Source organism: Dama dama, chromosome 5 (assembly GCF_033118175.1).
Source record: "Dama dama isolate Ldn47 chromosome 5, ASM3311817v1, whole genome shotgun sequence".
Classification (NCBI taxonomy): Eukaryota; Metazoa; Chordata; class Mammalia; order Artiodactyla; family Cervidae; genus Dama; species Dama dama.
The window spans coordinates 7,530,591-7,546,017 of NC_083685.1; the positions used below are offsets into that span (position 1 = coordinate 7,530,591).

The window sequence follows — 15,427 nt, forward strand, 5'->3', positions numbered from 1 at the left end:
TTCTGAGGTTAAAAGCCCCTCGGGGGCACTGTGGAGTGATGACACGCCCTCACCCTTCACCACTCTGGGCTCAAACTGCTAAGCCCGGAATGTACCCGGGAGAGACCCAACTCAGCCTCCAATGTGCACAGAGGTTTCTCTCCAATATTTAACGAGGATGCCCCCCTCCCCCCAGCAAGGCACACAGTCTGGCATCTCACATTAAGCTGCACATGCCAGACCGGCAGCGGAAGACTCCAAGAACCACAAAGGGCCATGGCTGGGAAGGGCTCCCTACTCACCCCTCCACGGGTCGCACGACGCAGGGATCCACAGCTGTGGGAATGGACGCTCTCCTGACCACCCTGCTGTCAGGACAGCACCTCCTCCAGAAAACCCACACTGTGGCCCGATGGCTGCCATACGCTGGGCACCTACTATGTGCCAGGCACTGTTATTTCCTGTCACACACTGCCCCTGGTCATGCAGCTATCAAGCATCAAGGGGCACAGATGAATGGAAAGAGAGATGGCAGAAACCAGGATTTGAACCTGAGTCTGTCTGACTCTAAACCACGTGCTTTTAACCACCAAAACTTGCACACGCTGATCAAAACATTCCATAAAGGTTAGGATTACGTCTCTGTTCTTTATAGTTTCATGATTATAAATAGCATGTCTGGCACGAAGCACAGGCAATATGGACAAACATATAAATAAAAAACACACATATTTGTATAACTGGGTTGGTTCACACTAAACAGAAAACAAGCAGAATCATTAAAACAAGAGACCCAAACTGGAAGAGGACGGCAAAGTGAGAAAGTCAAGAACGACGAATAAATTCCAGAGGGCTAGGGCTAAGGCTATGGGAGGGCTTACCAGGTGGCTCAATGGTAAAGATCCACCTGCCAATGCAGGAGACACAGGTTCGATCCCTGGGTCGGGAAGATCTCCTGGAGAAGGAAATGGCAACCCACTCCAGTACTCTTGCCTGGAGAATCCCATGGACAGGGGAGCCTGGTGGGCTACAGTCCATGGGAGTGAGGAAGAGTGGACACAACAGAGTGCCTAAGCAGGCATGCACACAAACACAAGGCCACGGGGGGCCTGGACAAATCCTTTGGCACCTTAGAATGGACAGCTTCCTCTCTTCCTCTCCCCACCCAAGGCCCCCAGTCACAGGCTCATGGGAACCTCTCCAAAAGAGAAAAGGACTCGGGGACAAGTTCAGAGGAAATCAGGAGTATCCACCATGGTCTGAGATGGAACAAGAGTGGCTGCCTTTGAGAAGATAGGCATGCCATAGTTGTGTTCAGATCAAGTCCTTGGGGATAGAGATTTGGTGGCTAGAATCAATCCTCACTGTAGACACTCTGAAGGGAAGAGGGGACCAAGGGTTTCCTGTCATCCATCAGGGAGACCTGGAAACTCCTGCCTCAGCAGCAAAGAGATAAGGGACCAGAATCTCGGACAGAGCTGAATGTGAACCTAATGAGCTCTTCCAGTAACCTTTCTGAGACCCCCTCATGGTCACTCTGGGAGGCCTTCAGTGTAGGTTAAGGCATAATCTTAGCCAGATGGGAAAGCCTGGGAGAGAGGAGAGGGACCCATCATGATTAGAGGGCAAGACGGTCATTTTGGAGACCTGAGCACATGCCTGGGTGTCTAGAAGAGACAGAGGCATCCTCAAGAGGTCGAGGTCAGCGTGAGGACACTGCTCCCTAGAAAGGGCCAGGGGATGGGCAGAGTAGACTTGACTTCCTTCGTAATTTTGCTTAAGCAAGTTCAAATAATAAAGATCTGATCTTCGATGCCATGCCCTTGCTGATAACCTTCCTGTCTGCCATCACTGACCACCTGATGAAGCCTAGACTCTCTGCCCCTGCTGACGATGACCATGGTCTGCCTTGCCAACATCCTCAGACCCTTTTCTTCTACCTGTCAGCATTTATGCACCAGCCACACTGGACCTGGATTTGACTCTGGACCTCTGCATCTTCCGGACCCAGTGTGGCTTGCCCTGCACTCTTTCTCTGACTTGATTCCTCCAAACCATTCCAGAAAACTCTATTCAATCATCACTTGCTCTGTCTTCCCTTTATGTCCTACCCTCAACCCCTGCTGGAGATATCAGAAGCTTTAGAGGTGTTCCCTGGGACCTCCCAAAGCCCCCTCTCTGTCTGGGAATTGCTAATCTTCGTCCTTCTTCCTCAGGAGGCTGTTTTCATCATCCCCGTCTCTCTGGTGGCTAGCACAGGGCCTGGTGCAAGGCAGACACTTGGTGACAGCTGGATGGAATCGATAATAATTATTCTAAATTAACATCACGATGGCATGTTCTGTGTAAATCTTCACCAAATACTCTGCCTGTCTTCAAAGGGCTTCCATTCAAAAGTCTTGTGTGAACATAAAAAGATGCTCACCAGCCCTGGCCATCAGGGGACTGCAAGTCAAAACCACAATGAGATACCACCTCACACCCGAAAGGGTGACTACAAAAAACACCCCAGAAAATAACAAATGTTGACAAGGATGTGGAGAAACTGCAACCCTCATGCACTGCTGAAGGGAATAGAAAATGGTACAGCCATTATGGAAAACAGTTTGGACGTTCCTCAAAAAATTAAATATAGTATTACCATATGATCCAGCAATTCCACTTTGAGTATGTACTCAAGAGAATAAAAAACAGTCTCAAAAGAGGCATCAGTACACTGTGTTCATAGCAGGGTCATTCACAACAGCCAAAAGGTGGCAATAGCCCACGTGTCCACCGACAAGAGGATGGATATACAAAATGCTGCATACAAGGATGCAAGTCAGCCTTAAAAGAAAGGAAATTCTGATATGTGCTACTACATGGATGAACCCTGGGGACACCATACTAAGTGCCGTAAGCCAGTCACAAAAGGACGAACACTGAGCCCACTTACATGCGGTTCCTGGAGCAGCCAAATTCATGGAGACAGAAAGCAGAACGGTGGTTGCCAAGGGCTGGCTGGGAGGCAGGATGAGGACGTAGTGTTCAATGGGGATGGTTCCAGTTTTGGAAAATTAAAGGAGTTCTGGAGATGGAGGGCTGTGATGGTTACATAACATGAATGTACTTACGGCCACTAAACTGCATGCTTAAAAATGGGTTAAGGTGGTAAGTTTTATGTTATGTGTATTTTACAATACATAGTAAAGAGCCCTATGCGAGGAGTTTGAGAGCCTGGGTTCAAACCCCGGCTCTACCACTGCCCCAAACCCCGGCTCTACCACTGCCCCAAGGCCTGGCTGGGGGTGGGAGCCTCAGTTGCTTCTGCTGTGAAATGGGGATAATTCCCAGAGCAGGGAGGCTTTATCAGTTGACGGCTGTTTCAGGGTGAAAGTCGGTAGGGAACCTTTTCACATTACGTCTGATATTTTGTGATGAGAGTTTGTGCATCTGTGGTAAAAAAAAAAAAAAAAAAGGCATATGCTATTTTTGTTTCAGGAGCACAGAATCCAGCAGGGACCCTCCAAACGGGAGTACTTCACTGGGAGAGAGCCTGGTTTAGGCACCACGTGCACGTCAGGCACACAGGGGATGCGCCAAGGCCGGCTCACACCCTGCCAGTGAATTCCCTCTGCTGCCGACTAGTGTCTAATGACAATATTGACCTTTCCTATCTGTCAGACTTGTCTTATTAAATCCTGAGGTCTTAAATGCTTTGCACACAGAGGCTGACAGTTTGCCCACCCAAGCACGTGTTCATGTATAATTCATGGTGTATCGTGCTGCCTGGCAGATGAATATTTATCAGCTTTTTCATAAGAGGCAGGCTGGCGTTTCCTTTTGTTGCTACCAAAATCCTATGCTGCAGCAAATGAAATTTGTGAGCAAATAAAAAAAAAAAAAAAAAGGATAACAAGAAATGAAAACTCCCCAGTCCATTCTGCTTGTAATTTTCCACTTTCCGAGGCCTCCAATGTGTGTGTGGAGGTGGTTTCGGTCTGGCTACGAGAGAGAACTGCTGAGTCGTCCAGAATAGAAGCGCTTCCATATGCTACCCCCCCGCCCCCACTGAAAACTCCCCCACGCCCTACTTCTGCACAGCAGAGGAGCCCAAGCCCCTTTCAGTGGTTCCATTCCAGATGCTCTGGATGGAGATCAAGACTGGGGGGTGCGGGTGACCAAGGATAAGGAACCCCGATGAAGCTTGGTACACAGTGGCTGGTGGCACTGAGCCAGGCAGTTTCGTGGTTTCCACAGTGGGATGCCCCCCAGGGAGGGGACAGCTCTGCGCCACACCAGCTGGGGTCTGAGGTCCCCTTCCCCAGGGGTGGGACGCAGGAGCATCATGAGAAATGTTGCCGTGTCTGCGGGAGGGAGCCTGTGCCCTGGTGCCTGCTCCACAAGAAAGCCAAGAAAGGACTTAAGAACTGTGCCTCCGCTGCTGGCTCGTCTCGCCTTGCAACTCACTGACTGAGGATTCCAGGCTGGGGGGTCAGGCGCACATGGGCGCACTCACTGGAGGGGAGTTTCAACACAGCTGTGAATGCAGAGTCTATGCGGCCTGGCTGCCACCTCTCTGGCCTTGGAAGACAGTGATGACGATGACAACGACAATCACAGTTCACACACAATGAGCCCTTACTATATGCCAGGCCCTGCGTCAAGCACATCAATTACACTACTACATACAATCCACCAAACGCTCCACTGAGGTTGGTATTACCCTTGTTCCCATTTTACAAATTAGGGAACTGAGGCAGAAAGATGGATTAACTCGTCTAAGTTCACACTCCCAGCGGGAAGACAACTGCAGGTCTGTGTTACCTGAGCCCACACTTTCATAACAACCCTCCACGCAATCAAGAAACTTGAGTTCAAGGGCAAACCCACGAATGCCTGACTGTGTGGCCTCAAGGCAATCAGTCACCTCTACGAGCCCACGTTTCCTCATTCACAAAAGAGGTGCAATGGCTCATTTTGCAGGCTGTTGTGAGGATGCACTAGGGCTTTGCAAACTGTCAAGAGCTCTGTCATCACTGATCAGCCAGTGGCTGTTCTCAACAGAAGCATTTACTGGGGGTTTAGCACTAGGAGTGAAGACTTCTGGCTCCAGAAGTTAATGGTAGAGATGGAGAAAAGAGACACACAGGGGCAGCAGTACAAGGTTAGGTACGTGTCTTCATTCACTCATCCAACAGGCAATTTATTGAGCACTTGCCATGAGCCCAAAAACACAGAGTCCCTTCAAAAAATGTTATTTCAGACATGGCTAAGTGCTACACAGGTGTTTAAATAAGAAGATGCGATGGAGAATAACACGAGCAAGATCTGGACACCAAGATGACACCGGCCTGGCCAGGACTGGGGAAAGGTGACAGCTCTCTGTGCAAAGGCCCTGAGGGGAACGTTTGGGGCCACAAGCCCTCTTTTCACAGACTCTCAGGATGCTGGTACCGAGTGCAATGATGGTACAGGGATGATGACGTTTCAACCTGCTGGGAGCCCTCCTACCTCGGACCTGCTCTTCCTGTGGTTCTAATTCTTTTCCTGCACTTCCTCATGCAGGGTTTCAGAAGGACCATTCTGGGATGGGCAGTGTTGTAAGTGACACTGTAGGGAGCACAGTCTGGAGCAGGGGTGCGAGTCAAACGTCACGCCACCCTCATCTTTGCCCCGAGACCCGACTCTCAGATCCCAGCTGCCCCAGCTGCCCCCGGGCCATGCCCTGCAGAACAGAAGCGTCGGCGCCCCCCACCCCCACCCCCAGGTCCACATACCTTCCTCTCATCCACTCCTTCAGGGGCTGATGTGAGCTCCTTCATGAGCGCAGGATCCAGCACCTGGAATCTTCGGCGGAACTGAGTGAGCCCCATGTGGTCAGCGTAGCCTGCGGTGTGGGGAGCGGGAGAAGAACAAAGAATCCAAATGAGATGCCCGGCCCAGGGGTCTACTGCCAGTCTTGCTATTCATCTGCTGTGTCCACTCACTTCTCAGGGCCTCGGTTTCCCTGTTTGCTAATATAAGACACTGGGTTCCATCACCATTTGCCAAGTGCATTCCCCAGAACACAGACCCTGTAAGAGGCTCCACTGAAAGCTTGAAAATGCTGCCCCCTCCTCTGCCTCTTGGAAGGTCATGATGTGTATCAATACCAACGTCAAAGGCTCCAGAACCTCTGCAGGGACGATGCCTGATTAGCTTGGCTTAACCCAGATTTCTCCAAACATGCTGGGCCATGAGAAAACGTTTTGATCTAATAGTTTTTACCATCCTACAGAATGTACATAGGAAACACTGCATCAGGCCATATCTAAGGGTTCTTTTAAATCTAAAGTGTAGGATACACACAGCTGCACCCTTCTGTGTGGAAACTGAAAAGCTACTGAGAGAAGGTGACTGAGCTAGCCTTGGAGGGGCTGTGAGAGTCCGTGAGAGGACTCTGTGTGAAGGAAGTCCAGACAGAGGGAGCCAGAGCAGGAAGCAGAAGGTCTGTTCCACAGTCATGGTAACACCACTTACAGAGCTTTCAAGGGTGTAAGACACTAGGATAAGAACTTCCTTGTTTCACAGAGACTCTGGGGCCTGTATTATTATCCCGTTACATAGATGTGGAAACTGAGGACGGGCTGCCGGCTGCTCCTGGCTTCTCTGCCCAGCACCTCGCACCCAGGATTCAGTATGAGTGCAGTGGGAGGAGAAGGGGCAGTGACCACAAGCTGGGGTGTCAGTGACCGAGGAAATATTAAACAAGCGGGAGCCCACCTAGACACCCATCAGCCCCAGTCACCCCATCCCCTGACTTCGCCTGAGCTGTTCCTGTCAGGGAAGGGAATCCACAGGGTGGCTGATGGTGTCTCAGAGACAGAAAAAGAATGGGAAAATCTCAGAACAAACTCAGCTCAGAAGAGGAGCTAATGGGGGGACCCTGGTGCACACCTACTTTCTAAAATATGGGTCTAACACTTCATTCCTTCGATGGAAACCCCTCCTCCCCCACCACGCCCATCCCCTCCTCAGCTGGACCAGGGAAAGCCACTCTTCCAAAGGTGGTGTTAAGCCTCCCCGGTGGGTCCACCCCTCCTCTCCCACCCCCACCCCCACTCATCGTGAACCTGGAAACCCAGGCGCCCCCATATCTCCCTGCACACAGTGCTCCCCCGGCCACGCTTTCCCTCTCCCCGCACCACCCAGAGGTGAGCAGCTGGTTTCTAGAAGACTCAGTGAAGACGTTGCCTCCTCTGGGCACACGGTACCTCCCGCATCCTGTGTGACACATGCCCTGGTCACATCATACAATCATCACCCGTTTCCATATGGATCTCCCAAACCAGGCTGAGCATCCTGAAGACCAAATACTAATCACTGAGGAAATTCCACCGTCGATTCCAAGGCCAAGGCTCCTAAGATGTTTACTGTTGAAAGGAAGATGGGCAAGACACACCCCAAGCCTTCCAGGTCACTGAAGCTATTGAGTCGCTCAGTTGTGTCCGACTCTTTTGCCACCCCATCAACTGTAGCCGAACAGGCTCCTCTGTCCATGGGATTCTCCAGGCAAGAATACTGGAGTGGGTTGCCATGCCCTCCTCCAGGGGGTCTTCCTGGCTCAGGGATTGAACCTCTGTCTCCTGCATTGCAGGCAGATTTTTTTTTAACCATTGAGCTGCCAGGGAAGCCCAGCCTTCCAGGAGTGCACAACTAATTCAGGAATGGTTGGACTTGGGCTCAAAGAGCAAGTCCCAAGAGTTAGCGACAAGGTGCTTGCTCCCTGCTCGCCTCTCACCTGCTCTGTGCAGACGCAGCACCTCCAGGATGTAGGATCCTGCGAGCTGCACCCTCAGTGCGGGGATGTCTGAGGGGAGGGACCAGCCCACCTCAGGCTTGTCTCCACCGGGCTGTGGCGGAGTCGGAGACCCCTGCCCGCCTCTGCTCTCCACCGCTGCGCTTGGCACCAGGCAGTGGATGAAGTGTAACTGCGACCGTCTGATCACGCTGATCAATGCATCCTAGGACCAGGAAGAGATGGGGTCAGGGCCAGGGTGAGACAGACAGGGGTCTGGACACTCCACAAACATACATTCAGTCCGGCCTGGGCATCTCTGGAGGCCCCTGTGTCCTACCACAAGGCCCTCTCATCCATGGCCCAATGGATTTGTACTCAGGAGAAATAAAGGACCTCTATAATGATCCTTATTATCAGAGATGGAGAAACTGGGACATGGAGAGGAAAAGTGAGTGGCCCCAAGCAGAGGGGACCAGTCACCCAAGAAGAAAACTAGAGCCCAGGACCTGGGCTGAGGGCTTTTCCAGGATAAGATGCTACGAGTTGTCTCCTCAAGTCCCCCTTCCCGAGTCTCCCTCTTCTGAGCTCAACCTAATCTCTTGTTAATGGATTACCATGTCCAGGTGACATCTTCACACCAGTGCTGGGTCCAACCACCCTCTCTACGGGGAGCCTGGAGGTGGACATGCCGGCCTTTGAGAGGTGAGGGAGGGAGGCAGGACAGTGCTGGCTGCGATGTTTGTCAACTTGGTCAGGAAGGCGACCTGTTTCCTGCCAACTTCCTGAAGCTGCTCAGGTGAAACCAAGGAGCTGAGGCTTAGGCCTCAGACTGGGACGGGTCACTGTGCTGCCCTGAGCCTCGGTTTCTTCCTTGGTGGAGCGTGGGGGTTGGCTGCCTGTCTCTTCAGGCCCACTGGGGAGCTCAGAGCTGGTGCGCCTGGATAACTCGCCCTGCAGGCGGGCAGGGAGGCCCCCACCCTGTGGGAACAGCACCCCGCTCACCATCTGCAGCTTGATCTGGGAGCAGGGGGCTTTCCTCTTCACCGCGGCCAGGCTGCTGGCGAATGTCCTCCGCACCGCGCAGTTCCGCTGCTGGGCCTGCTGGGAGGTGCCCTCCAGGCCGGCCACGGCCCGGCACACAGGGGACAGCTTGGCCCGGGACTGGAACAGGCTCCTCAGCTCCTCCCTGGCAGGTAGGCGGGGAGAAAGAGAGGGGCTTCAGGGGGTTTGGGGGCGAGCGAAGGGGACCCCCTTGCCTCTGGACATCTGCTTCCTGAAACCGTGTCCTAGCTGCTAAGTCTGTTCACAGTCCCTTCTGCCAGATGATCCTTTGTTTGGGGACAAATGCCAGCATCTTCCTCCATGCCTCTCTCCCTCTCCTGACCTCAGAGCATCTTCCTTCTACTAGATGTCCCCGTCACTTACATACCTGCAGAAATTCTACCCAGCCAGCACTTTCTTAGAGGGCAAAATCATCTCAGTTATCTCTAGAACGGGTCTGGGTATGTCAGGTGCTTAGTCTGATTTGAGCACCAAGGAGACCCTACCGAGCCCCAGGATGAAGCTGGGACCCAGGGAAGGCCTTGGGCTCTCTGGCTGCCCCAGCCTCTCCCCTCCAGTAGAAGCCTGTGGTGACTCCCCTGCAAATCCAGGCCCCACCCAGACCATCCCTCAAGACCCTCATCCATCCCTGCTCTGTGCCCAACTGACTTCACGGCCATTAAGAAAATGAGTCTTGCCAGATGCACCGAGGCTGCTGAAAGCAGTTCCATGCCTTGCGGAGCACGCAGACTGACAACGGTGCAAAGATGCTCATGTTGCAACAAAAGTCTAGGCAGACAGCCTGGAGAGCCCCCGGAAGCGGGAGCCCTGAGAAGGAGGGCTGGTGCAGGGAGAGAAGGTGGTGGGAGAGACCCTGCGTGAGGATGGCCCCATCTGTGGGCCCATCTGTGGCGCTGGGAGACCCGGCCTCTGGTCTGCAATGTGCACTGTGGCCTGGGGCAGTCACGGGTCCTCTCTGGACCTCCTGACACATGGCGCAAAGGTTGAGTGGCCATGAGCACCTCCTGGTAACCCCCCCAGCATCCTGAGAGACTAGATGGGCCCAGGAATCAAAAAGCTACACAAGCAGTCCTGGTGAATTGGGATCCTGACTGTAGAACCACAGGCTAAGAAGAAGCGCTGTCTGCCCTCAAACTCACCAACCTGTGGCTCTCAAGTCTGCAAGACGCCCTGCTGGGATTTACTGCCACACCTGCCGTACTCTCCCACCCGGGAGCACACACTGCTCCTTGTCTCAGAAAGTCCCACACTCACCAGGACACCAGGCTAACCAAGGTGTGCCCGCCCTTCCCCAACTCTACACCCCTCACTCAGCTTGAGGGTTTCTGAGCAGCAGGGTGATTTACAAGGAGGCCACAAGAGGTCTGTTGAGGGGTAACCATGAACCAGGTTCCTTAATAAGCCATCCACTCTGTTATGTCACCAAAGCCTTACATAACACTTGGAAGCTTGCAGCGTCATTCCCACTTCTCAGACTGTGAAACTGAGGCCCAGGTCATGCAGCTTGAAAAAGGCAAAAGCAGAATCTGAGCATCTGCCTGACTTTAGAGCTGTGTAACATGGCCTCGTCCAACAAACCCTGAGGTTGCAGAGGAGGAAGCGAGAAACATGGAGGGAAAGAGGCTGCCCACAGTCACCCAAGGGACACGGGGCTGGGCTGGGACTGGACTCAGGTCCCCCGGCTCCCCATACAGCACTCTGGGCTTGTTACCCTTCCTTCTGCCCTGTCCTCTGACTGGATCTCTCTCTGGGAGCTGTGCGCCCCTGAGCCCCCACTAGATTTTTCCAATCAACTCTGACCACGAGGCTCTGAGAACACCTTCCAAGGATTACTTATACCCAAATTGTATTCTGGCTCTGCCTCTCTTTGCTATGTGGTCAAATATGAACCACTTCACCTCCTGGGGCCTCAGTTTTCTCATTTATAAAATGGGGCTAGGGACACAGTTGTTGTAAGGATTAAAAAGACCCTTATAGGAACTTCCCTGGTGGCCCAGTGGCTAAAAGACATCGCTCCCTATGCAGGGGGCCTGGGTTCAATCCCTAGTCAGGGAACTAGATCTGCATGCTGAAACTAAAGACACCGCACAGTCAAATAAACAAGTAAATACAGATAGATAGAGATAGAGATATATTTTTAAAGACCCTTATAAAGTTCTTACTCTGATGCCAAGTACATAGCAGGTAATTAGTAAATGTGGTCTCAGCTTCACACGCGTGTGCATACACACATTCCCCCAACAAGCATTTCCAAAGGCTCTCTGAATTCAAGGCAGCCCTCTGCCAGCACATCTGAGCAGAGCAGTCAAGAAATGCAGTCAGCTCTTTTTCAGGTTGCAAAAAGTTATCACTTTGGTTTTATGATCCCCTAGTTGGAGGATGTCCATAAAAGTTCTTCCAGTCACATCATCTCCCAGATACTTAATGAAAGGCCAGAAGCCAGAATAAGAAGTCACAGTTTCCAAGCTTTTGTCCCACCTCCCCAGACGCCAGCTTCCTCCTTGGCTGGACTCGGGCCAGTCCCAGGAGGTGCTGCATCACTCCTGTCGAGTTACAGGTCTTCATGTCATTAGGGAAGGGTCCCCGTAGCAGCCCTCCATCACTGACTGGCCTGCAGTGACTGCACGGCCCCAGCACCTCGAACGCCCCCCGCCCATCCCCAGCCCTGGCTGGGCTCACCTGCTGGAATGCTGTAGGACCTGGGGGGCGTCCAGGGCTGCAAGGTTGGGTTTAGCCTTGTGGAGCCAGCCCGTGAGGTCATAGCGCACGGGGTCGTGTCCCAGCTGGTGGGCAATCTCGCACTGGAGGGGCTGCTCACAGGTCCGGAGGGCAGAGGTTCCTGTAGGCAGACACACGGCATGAGTGCTGGGGCCTGGGGGGGACACTCTGTCATCGCTTGGCGCCGCTGAGAACACGCTGCTCCCATGTTAACATGATTCGAGCTATCGGTTCTGGGCACCATGCTTCCCCTGCTTCGTGCATTTACATGCACGGCTTCCAACCTGCATTCTGTTCCTCCTTGCTTCCTCTGTCAGTTTTTCTGATGTGGACTGTTTTTAAAGTCTTTATTGAATTTGTCACAATACTGTTTTACATTTTGGTTTTTCAGCTTGGAGGCATGCAGGATGTTAGTTCCCTGAACAGAGATCTAACTTCTGTTCTAACCCACGTCCCCTAGATTGGAAGGTGAAGTCTTAACCACTGGACCACCAGGAAAGCCCCTCCTCCTTGCTTTCTTAAATCTAAGAAATTGGAATACCTGCATTCCCCAATTACCATTAACACATACCATCTTTGTGATTCTAGGCAGACCCATGAATCACCTGGACTGTTATTTAATGTATTTTTTTTTCAATTGGCTCAGTTTTACAGGTAAAATCCATTTGTAAAGAAGCATTATATTGCAGGTTTGGTGTGCCAACTATATTTACTTTCTAATATTCATGGAAATAAATATACAATTATTAAATATTTTGACAATATGCATAGATACCACTTAAAATTGTCTGGAATATCAGTTACCAAATAAACGCACAGCAAATTCTTGGAAGATGCTGGTGGACACCTGGTTCCAAGGGACAGAGTGGGAGAAATAAAAGGGCTTGGAGTTAGAGAAGACCTGGGTTCAAATCCTGACCTGACCATTTTTTTATAGTGGGACAGGGGCCAAACCACCTAAACCTCTGAGCCTCAGTCTCTTCCTCCGCCCAGCATGCACCTCAGATGAGAGGCAACAGCCAGTGAGCCCCACGTGTTCTGCTTGAGTGAACGTTCTCATTAACTCAGAGCTAATCAGAAAGCCCCAGAGGCAAAAAATAATTTTTTTAATACCAAAATGTCTGAGTTAATATGTCTATCAGTCAGTCCAGGACAAGAATCTCTCCCCTGGGACCTGAGACCTTCCGGTGTCTGGTCAGGTCTCACAGAAAGAGGAAACGGGCTGTGAGTCCTGCCCCCATCACACCCTATAGGATACCTCTGCTTCTGGCCCTGCTTTCTGTGTCTTTAGCCTAAAACTCAGGATCCAGGAAACATTCCATTTGAGAACTCTGATTCACTCGATGCCGCATCACCAGTGAACTGGAGCAGAGCAGGGGAGGGGTGGGGAGGGGGCAATGGCAGGGGTCCACAGAGCCTTGCACCGGCCCAGGCCCTGGGCAGACAGCAGAGTCCAAGACAGGCACCCTCTGACCTGGGGGGGTGGGGGGTGAAGAGCGCATATAGGGAGGTTGTTGGGCTGATGATGGGCAGACAGCAGAGTCCAAGACAGGCACCCTCTGACCTGGGGGGGATGGAGGGGGGAGAGCACGTATAGGGAGGTCGTTGGGCTGATGATGGGCAGACAGCAGAGTCCAAGACACGTACCCTCTGACCTGGGGGGTAGGGGGGGAGAGCACGTATTTAGAGGTCATTGGGCTGATGACGGGCAGACAGCAGAGTCCAAGACAGGTACCCTCTGACCTGGGGGGGCGGGGGGGAGAGCGCATATAGGGAGGTCGTTGGGCTGATGAGAAACAAGCCAAGAGAACAGGTCACCAAACATCCCAGAAGGGGCCCTGAAGGAGATGAGGAGGGTGTCAGGAAGGAACAACGTGGCTACGGAGAGCACAGGGGTCAGGGAGGCCTCTGCGGAGGAGGGCCCAGCAGGGAGCCGAAGGAAGAGGACTTAGAAACGCTTCTGGGTGCACCCGAGCCCCTCTGTCCTCACCCCAGGCCCAGGAGTGTCACCATTTTACAGGTGAGGAAGGAGGTGACTTCCTACAATGCACACACATTGCAGCTAACTAGTGGAGCACGGGTCCAACCCAGGACGCTCGGGTCCAATGCCTGGGTGGGCTTCTAACAGCTCTGTGTCCTGGCTTCCTGTGGGTCTGGGTGAGTTTCCTCCTCTACAGTCTGCAAGGAAGAAAATAATCATTCCAAAACCCTGGAGACATATCCTGAAGACAGGGCCCACAGGGCCCTGGTCAGTCATTGGGCCTCTCCTAGGTCCCAGGTACTCCCCAGAGGTGGGGTGTGGTGGTGTCCACATTGCCCGGCTCAGACTAAGGGCCCCACAAATAGCGGTTCCCACTGCCCCTCCCGATGGCAGAGGCCAGCACCTCAGAAAACAGAGGTGACCTTCCGGAACAGAGAGGATCATGGGCAGCATCACTCCAAGCACTATGACCCCCACTTCCAGGGTGAGGGCAGTCCAGGGTCGTGCACATATATACAAGCACACAAAATTATATTTCATGACTGTGTCAGTAGAAAGAAGGGTTGACATTAATAATACATGAGTATATTATATTGGTTTGCTACAGCTGCCATAACAAAGCATTACAGACTATGTGGCTGGAAGCCCAAGGTCAAGGTGTTAGCAGGGTTGGTTTCACTGAGGCCTTTCTCCTCGGCTTGCAGATGGATGCCTTTTCCCTGTGTCTTTGTTTGTGCATGTATGTGTCCTAATCTCTCCTCCGAAGGACCAGTCATATTAAATTAGGACCCACCACAGTGATCTCCTGAGAAATCTGTATGCATGTCAAGAAGCAACAGTCAGAACTGGACATGGGACAACAGACTGATTCCAAATCGGGAAAGGAGTACATCAAGGCTGTATATTGTCACCCTGCTTATTTAACTTCTATGCATAGTACATCATGCGAAATGCCGGCCTGGATGAAGCACAAGCTGGAATCAAGATTGCCAGGAGAAATATCAATAACCTCAGATATACAGATGACACCACCCTTATGGCAGAAAGTGAAGAAGAACTAAAGAGCCTCTTGATGAAAGTGAAAGAGAAGAGTGAAAAAGTGGCTTAAAGCTCAACATTCAGAAAACTAAGATCATGGCATCCGGTCCCATCAGTCATGGGAAATAGATGGGGAAACAGTGGAAACAGTGAGAGACTTTATATTTTTGGGCTCCAAAATCACTGCAGATGGTGATTGCAGCCATGAAATTAAAACACACTTACTCCTTGGAAGAAAAGCTATGACCAACCTAGACAGCATATTAAAAAGCAGAGACTTTACCAACAAAGATCTGTCTAGTCAAAGCTATGGTTTTTCCAATAGTCATGCATGGATGTGAAAGTTGGACTATAAAGAAAGCTGAGTGCCAAAGAATTGATGCTTTTGAACTGTGGTGTTGGAGAAGACTCTTGAGAGTCTCTTGGACTGCAAGGAGACCCATCCAGTCCATCCTAAAGGAAATCAGTCCTGAATATTCATTGGAAGGACTGATGCTGAAGCTGAAACTCCAATACTCTGGCCACCTGATACAAAGAACCGACTCATTGGAAAAGACCGTGATGCTAGGAAAGATTGAAGGTGGGATGAGAAGGGGCTGACAGAGGATGAGATGGTTGGATGGCATCACTAATGCAATGGACATGAGTTTGAGTAAGCTCTGGGAGTTGGTGATGGACAGGGAAGCCTGGCGTGCTGCAGTCCATGGGGTCGCAAAGAGTCGGACACGACTGAGTGACTTAACTGAAGAGTGACATTAGTTAAACTTACTAACCTCTTTAAGGACCCTGTATCTATACAAAGTCCCATTCTCGGGTGCTAGGGGTTAGAAATTCAACATACGAATTTTTGAGGAGGGGGAATATAGTTCATTCCATAACATATACTT

The 15,427-nt window shown here is 51.7% G+C and overlaps 1 protein-coding gene across 1 annotated transcript in view; it reads right to left on the reverse strand.

Moving 5' to 3' along the window:
• The window catches only part of MYO18B (myosin XVIIIB), a 222,590-nt gene that overhangs the window by 134,907 nt on the left and 72,256 nt on the right, over positions 1–15,427 (reverse strand). Inside the window, exons 17-20 of the mRNA XM_061140689.1 lie at positions 11,483–11,642; positions 8,744–8,927; positions 7,742–7,964; positions 5,739–5,848 (exon numbers count right to left, since the gene is read on the reverse strand). Coding sequence (XP_060996672.1) covers positions 5,739–5,848; positions 7,742–7,964; positions 8,744–8,927; positions 11,483–11,642 — 677 coding nt within the window. The remainder of the gene's footprint in view (positions 1–5,738; positions 5,849–7,741; positions 7,965–8,743; positions 8,928–11,482; positions 11,643–15,427) is intronic.